Below are 7166 nucleotides of genomic sequence, written 5' to 3' on the forward strand. Positions count from 1 at the left end.
AAAGTGACTGTGCCCTTGGTACGCAGAGCCAGCCAGCGATCACCCAGGCCCTCCCTGCTCACCACCGGGGAGGAGCCGTGGTTTGGGAGGCTGGTGTGGCATGGAGAAGCTTTGTCATATATGAATCTGGAGCCTCCCCACCCCCACCGGCCTGCAGGCTGTGCTGTGTCCCTTCCACCAGGCCCAAGCCCCAAGGTCGGGCCAAAGCACCCACTTGGCTGTCCCTTCAGACCCCACGCATGTGCCTGGCCCTGCTGCCTGTTTCCTGTACCTCAGCTGGGAGGGCAGGGTCCCCAGCCTCAGTCTCCCTGCACCCTCCACTAGTCCGAAGCCCCTCCCGCTGCACACAACCCCCTGCACTGGAGGCCTGAGGCCGGGGTTCCAGCCCCGTGACCTCAGGCAGCCCCCAGCCTCTCTGACCTCCCCGTGACCTCAGGCAGCCCCCTGCCTCTCTGACCTCAGGCTTTCGGCTGCCATCTGCCCCTCCGACCTTGCGCACCCTGGTGCCTGCTCCCTGGTGCCCTCTGCTCCTCCCTAACCCCACCCCAGGTTTGGGGAGGCCAGGAGCTGCAAAGGGTCAGTTTGCCCAGCCGGTGTGGACTCACCAAGTGCCTTCGAGCCCCTGGGAGCTTCCCATGCCAGGCTGGAGTGCCGGGGAGGGGCGGGGACAGCTGCAGACCCAAGATGTAAACAGGCGTGCAGGTATAAAAGCTGAAGCCCCTGGGCTTCAGCCTAACCCACCTTCCAGAGCTCCCGAAAGAAACCCGACAGAGGTAAGCCCTGCCGGAGAGGGGGCGTGGGCCCTGGCCACTGAGGTTGGATGGTAGTCCGGGCTGGATGGTGGGAGCTCGGGGCGTCCTCTTCGTCCACAGGACAAAGGTGGCCCTGGGAGACCCTGGGGGGGCCCAGGGGAGGTGGGGAAAGGGGTGGGAGGAGGAGGAGGGACCCTCCCTCCCAGCAGCACCACTATGAGCCTCAGGGGAGCCCGGATGGAAGACAGCTGTTCGTGTCTGGCCCTACAGGGCACACGTGTGTGTGCATGTGTGTGCTGGTGTAAGCCTCTGTGGGCATGGCTGCAAGAGGTGGCTTCGAGCTGGGGCCTCCTCGTGGGGAGCTGGACTTGCTCACTCTGCCCCTAGGCACCCAGGCTCAGAGTGGGGACGGGGATGAGGTGGGGCTGGCAGGGCAGTGGGTCCAAGGCCGGACTCCAGCAGGTACACAGAGCCGGCTCTGGTCCCCTGCCTTGCCCCGACCCAGAAGGACCCCGCTGTCTCCATCACCCCTTCCCCTGAGAGACGTCTCTCACCTCAGCATCTGTGCTTGGCGACTGGGTGGCAGAGGCTAGCTGCTCTGGGGAGACCACAGCCTCCACGGGTGGAAGGTCTGCAATGGTCCAGGCAGGGCATCCCAGATGCAGCAGTGCTGGGGTGGGGGTGGGGTCTGAGAAGTCTTAGCCCAGCCTGGAGGCTCTAGGAGCTCCAGCTGTGGGGGAGGGTAAACGGAGTGGAGAGAAGAGGCCTTTCAGAGGAGACGGGAGGCAGCGCCTTTCCCAGCACTGAGGGCAGCCTCCAGAGTCCAGGCAGGGCCCAAAAATAGCTTGAGTGGTATCTCGAAGCCTGCCCCCGCTGGATACCCCAGCTCACTCTGGGGTCCCGTGAAGCTCCAGCCCAGGCTGGGGGTGCAGGAGCAGCCTGGAGCAGCTCTGTCTGCTATCAGCTCCAGCCTGGAGCTTGGGCTCCCCTGCCTTCAATGAGGGCACCCTGAGAGCAGTGGGGTGGGGGGTGGTGACCAAGCCCAGCCCAGAGGCATCCCCAGTGCTCTACAGACAGGACGTTGATTCCTGGCCCAGCCCCTCCTCTGTGAAGCAGGTGACACTGGCCCCGGGTGGAAGGCAGGTGTTCTCTTCCAAAATGGTTCCCCAAGATGCCAGGGCAGGGGGAGGGGAACCAGAGTCCCAGCTCTGAATGAAGCGGGGCAGGGCCGGTCCTGATCCTGAGGGCCTCTGAGGCCCAAACCTGCCCCACGTGCCCGCTCACCACCGCCCTGCTGGCTGGGGGAATTGGCCACTGCAGGGACTGGGGGCCGAAGCTCCAGCCTCACGCAGCAGGTGAGCCCTCTCCCAACCATCTCCCTTCCCTCCTGCCTCCTCCCACAACCCCGTGAATGGGGCAGGCGTCTCCCCACATCATGTGGCAGGTAGAGGCACTATGGTTTGGGGAGCAGGACCTGGTCCAGGGTTGCAGCTGGCACCCCTCGAACTCCCAGGCCACCAGGGTTGGGCTGCAACCCTTGACCTATGGCTCCCCTATCCCAAGAGCAGAGGCGCCTCTGGCCACTGCTCAGCACCACTCAAGAACCCGGGCTGCCCCTCCTGGCAGCAAGAGCATGTTCCAGAAGGCTCTACCACCCCGTGAACTTTCAGGAGGGCCAAGAAGCCTGGGACACCCGCTGCCTGTTGAGCTCTGAGATAGTTGCTGTGCTGAGCCCCAGAACCCAACCCCCCCTGGGGACAGCAACCCGAGAGCCCAGCAGATCACAAGGCGCTGCTGTGAGGGGCACGGGACGGCCCAGACCCACCCGCTGGCCCCTCTGCCTGTGCCCAGACCCCCACCTGCCTGGCTGGAATCCCAGCCTGCCTCGGGCGCCCTGGCACACCAACACTGTGACGCCTGTCACCGTTCCCACTTTAAGGCAGGACCTAGCCCCATGCAGGCTCTGCGTCTGCTCTGGCCCAAGCAGCACCCCAAATCTGTGCGTGTACCCCACGAATTGACTCCCTATCCACCCCAGGGCCAGGATGGATGAGGACTTCTCCTCCCAGATGAAGAAGATGGCCTTGGCCATGGGCACATCCCTGTCAGACAAGGACATTGAAATGCTACCCACCGACATGAGGCACCACGGTACAGCACGCCCCACCCGGCACAGCCCCCACCCATCCAGCCCAGCTGCGGTCAGGGGACCTCACCCCTTTTCTGGGGCTGATGGGTCCAGGACACCCACTGCAGTGGGTGGGGACATGGGGTTGTGGGACCTGCAGCGAGGGGTGGGGGGAGGGCAGGGATGTGGGGAGCGGGACCTGCGGAGGCGGGACATGGCGGGTGGCGCGGTACCTGCAGGGGCAGGGATGTGGGGGTGTAGGACCTGCAGGGGTGGGGACGTGGGGGTGCGGGACCTGTGGGGGTGGGGACTTAGGGCAGGAATGTGGGGGGAAGGACCTGCAGTGACGGGGACCTGGGGTGGGAGGGACCTGCGGGGGTGGGCACCTGGGAGCGAGGCCCAGCAGCCCCATCCCAGGGCAGCTCTTCCCTGTGGCCCCACCTGAGTGGGGTGGGCCCTCGGTGACCCAGCCTGGTTGCCCCAGGGTCCTTCAACTACCTCAAGTTCTTCGAGCACATGAGTAAGTTCCGCGCCCTGGGCCAGCTGGACGCTGCCATCCGCAAGGCCTTCCAGGTCCTGGACAAGGACAAGAGCGGCTTCATCGAGTGGAACGAGATCAAGTAATGGCCGGCGGCGGGAGGGCTGGGGCCCAGGCTCCCAGGAGCCCCGAGTGCTCACCCGGCAGACCCGGCCTTCCCCCACTGGGTCCCCGCCGGCCTTGTGGCAGGCAGGGCTGAGCCAGAACCAGCTAGAGGCCCAGGAAGCCCAGAGGCCCAGGCACCCGGCCCCCAGTGCCCTCGCCTACATAGTGAGGGGAACGGCTGGAGCCACTGGGCACTGGCCGGGAGCCCCTCGGCCCTGACTCCAGCCCCCTTGGCCCCAGGTACATCCTGTCCATCATCCCCAGCAGCGGGCCCACAGCCCCGCTGACAGACGAGGAAGCTGAGGCCATGATCCAGGCGGCGGACACAGACGGGGACGGAAGGATCGACTACGAAGGTGGGGCCCCCTCCGGACTGTCCTTACCCGGCCAGGCCGTCACCGTTGCCCATGGCCCCACCCCAAGGGCACCTGCACCCAACCGGCAGACGAGGAAACCCAGGCTCAGGGGTCTGTGCTGGGAGCCGAGGGGCTCTTCCTGGGGCCAAGGATCCCACTGCAGAGAGGTGGCTGGGAGGGCTTTGGGAAGGCCGGCTGTGGTGGAGCCGGCAGGTGTGGGGTCTCGGGTTCGGGGCTACATCTTCTGGGAGGCCCAGGGTCTTCGAGGCTCTCCATGGCTGCCCTGAGGTCTGGGCCATCTCACCTCCACCCAACCCCATCTGCTGGCCATAGGCCTGGAGGGCAGAGGGCACACAAGGTGGGCTGGGCTTCCAGATGCACCCTGCCCAGCCATGGCCATTGCAAGCCTGCAGTCCCCAACTGGGGTCAACCCATGAAAACCAGGCAGCCGGGCCCAGGGCACGGGACCCCAGCCAGACAGGCTGGAGGCCTGCTCCGCACTGAGGGGCTCAGGGACAGGACCCTCTGGACCATGCAGTCCAGTGCTGGCACACTCCCTCTGCCTCCTCTGAGAGTTAAAAGGCCTGCAGGGATTGGGGGACATGAGACAGGGGTACTTACTAGAAATTGGTCTGTTGCTCTAGAATTTTCTGAAATGATCAAAAAGGAGAAAATTCCAAAAAAGAAGTAGCACCATGACCAGCCCTGGCCAGCCGAGGGGCTCCTATGGGGTAACTTGGGGTGACCACGTCCCCGGGCAGAAGTCGCTGGGGCCTGTAGGAGGAGGCAGCCTCGAGAGTGGACCCAGCTCTTGCCAGAAAATGGAAGAAAAGCAGCATTAAGTGAATGACGCAGCCTCGTGTGTCTTTTGGGAGTGCTGGTGTGAACTGGGGTGGGGGCAGTATCAGGGCCATGGGTGACGACAGCTGGGGGGCAGGGTGGGCAGGTGAGGGGTAGGAGGAAGATGGCCTTCTTCCATCCCTGAGCCCGACCTGGCTGTAAGCAGCCCCGAGGGCGACCTTGCCTCGAGGTTCCATGCAGGTGGGACTCCCAGTCAGCAAGTACATGGTGCTCTCTGGGCCCAGACCCCTGAAGGGCCCCTTCCCAATCTGCAATGGGCCTGGCCTGGGGCCACTTGGGGCCACACCTCCCCACACTTCACACAGCAGCTGCCTGAATGTGTTATGGGGACACCTGCAGCCCCCAGATGCCCCCTAGTTTCAGGCAGAAGCACCCAAAGCCCGTCCTCCGCCCCCATCTCCTACCTGCTCAGGCTCCCGGGCTGGCCCTTCTACCTCTGGCCATGTCTCCCTCCGTGGTGCTCCTCTCCCTGCTTAGTACTTCCAGCGTGACCCCAGCCCAGCTCTTGGGCCTCTGTCCCCCTGACAGTCACTTGCCTAGAACTCCCCATCTAGTGGCCTAAGGACCCCCAGACCCCAGGCCCTGTGTGGGAGGAGCAGCAGGGGCTCCTTGGTGCCATTTGTGGATGTGGGCATCAGCCTGCAGCAGCTCACTGGCCACACAGGACTCCAGGCTCTCTGGGCTGGTGCCACTTAAGGCGCTGGGGACCTGAGTCCTGGTTCGCCCCAGAAGGGAAGACACCTGCCCATCAGGGGAGCCCTTGCTGGGCTTAGGGGAGCCAGAACGGAGCTGCTCCAGGGGCGAGCGAGGCATTTGTTGGGGTCAGTTTGTCGCAGTGGCAAGAATGAGGCTGACTCACACCATCCTCACGGCCCACCCGCAGGTAACTACTTGGGGAGCAGGACCTGGTCCAGGGCTGCAGCTGGTGCCCCCCAAACCCCCAGGCCGCCAGGGTTGGGTTGCAACCCTTGACCTAGGGCTCCCCTATCCAGAGAGCAGAGGCCCCTCTGGCCACTGCTCAGCCCCACTGGAGAACCAGGGCCACCCCTCCTGCCTCCATCTCGAAATACACAGAGCCCGAGCCCCCGCCCACAGCACCCCGCCACAGTCACTCTTGCCTGGGCAGCCACCACGGTCTCCCGGTTGGTCTCTCCACCTCCACCCTCTGAAGGTCCATTCTCAACTTGGTGGCGGGAGGCCTCCTGGGGCCCTCCTCTCACACAGGGTGAAGCCAGGCCCTAGGGGCCTCACAGGCTGTGGTTCCCACTTTCCCTCGGACCTGAGACCCCCACACCCCGCCCCCCCATGCAGCCACGGGGCTCCCCCACTTCCTCAGCTAGGCACCAATCTGCTCCAGGGCCTTTGCACGGTGGGCCCTCAGCTCAGCACGCTCTTCCCTAGACATCCCGCTACCAGACAGACTCCTCCTCCTCCGATGTTTTCTGCAAACGTCATATCCCACGAGGCCGTCTTCACCTGCCCTATGTGGCATGTCACTCACCCTCATCAGCATCCTGCATCCCCCTGGACCGGCTCTTTTCCCCAAAGCACTCCCCGTCCCCTAATACGCTGACACTGGCGTACGTACTGCATTAATTATGAGCAAAGCGTGGGTGCTGAAATCCAGAGTGAGTGCGCCCCATTGGGCATCTGCCAGTCAGTAGCAGGGCTGAGGGGCCGCTGGGTAGCCTCCTGGTGTCCAGAGCCTGTCCAGGAGAAGGGGCTTTGGCTGTAGCTGCTATGGGCTACCCAGTCGGAGTATGAACAGCAGAGAGCCGACCTCACCAACTGGAGGCCGCCCTCACAGTCAGACCCTGCCCCTCCCTCCCAGCCAGAGCCACATTGAGCATGAAGGACAGGGGGCTGGCAAAAGTCAGTCCCAGGGCCAGATCCAGCCCCACACTGGCCAAGCCTGGTTTTGGAAGGTCTGGGACAGTTTCGTCTTCACTGTCCTTAAAGAGGCTGTAGGAAGTTTGAAAATAAGAAGTGGCTGGGTGCACTGGCTCACGCCTGTATCCCAGCACTGTGGGAGGTCAAGGCAGGTAGATCACTTGAGGCCAGGAGTTCAAGAACAGCTGGCCAGCATGGCAAAACCCCATCTCTACTAAAAATGCAAAAATTACCCCGGCATGGCAGTGCTAGCCTGTAATCCCAGCTACTCGGGAGGCTGAGGCATGAGAATTGCTTGAACACAGGAAGTGGAGGTTGCGGTGAGCCAAGATCACACCACTGCACTCCAGTCTGGGTGACAGAGTGAGATTCTGCCTCAAAAAAAAAAAAAAAAAAAAAAAAAAAAAAAAAAAACTCCGAAACAAAACAGAGACAACAGGGTTTCATCACGTTGCCCAGGCTGGTCTCAAACTCCTGGGCTCAAAAGATCTGCCTAGGCTGGGTGCAGTGGCTCATGCCTGTAATCCCAGCACTTT

The 7166-nt window shown here is 63.3% G+C and overlaps 1 protein-coding gene across 1 annotated transcript; it reads left to right on the forward strand.

The window, feature by feature from the left end:
- Positions 1-989: 989 nt before the first annotated feature.
- PVALEF (parvalbumin like EF-hand containing) lies at positions 990-4720 on the forward strand. Its single transcript, XM_039477019.2, has 4 exons — positions 990-2903; positions 3365-3500; positions 3764-3879; positions 4524-4720. Exons 1-4 carry the CDS (start codon positions 2798-2800, stop codon positions 4568-4570), a joined length of 405 nt encoding a protein of 134 aa, XP_039332953.1. The 5' UTR covers positions 990-2797; the 3' UTR covers positions 4571-4720.
- The last annotated feature ends 2446 nt before the right edge of the window (positions 4721-7166 follow it).

Source organism: Saimiri boliviensis, chromosome 17 (assembly GCF_048565385.1).
Source record: "Saimiri boliviensis isolate mSaiBol1 chromosome 17, mSaiBol1.pri, whole genome shotgun sequence".
NCBI lineage: Eukaryota > Metazoa > Chordata > Mammalia > Primates > Cebidae > Saimiri > Saimiri boliviensis.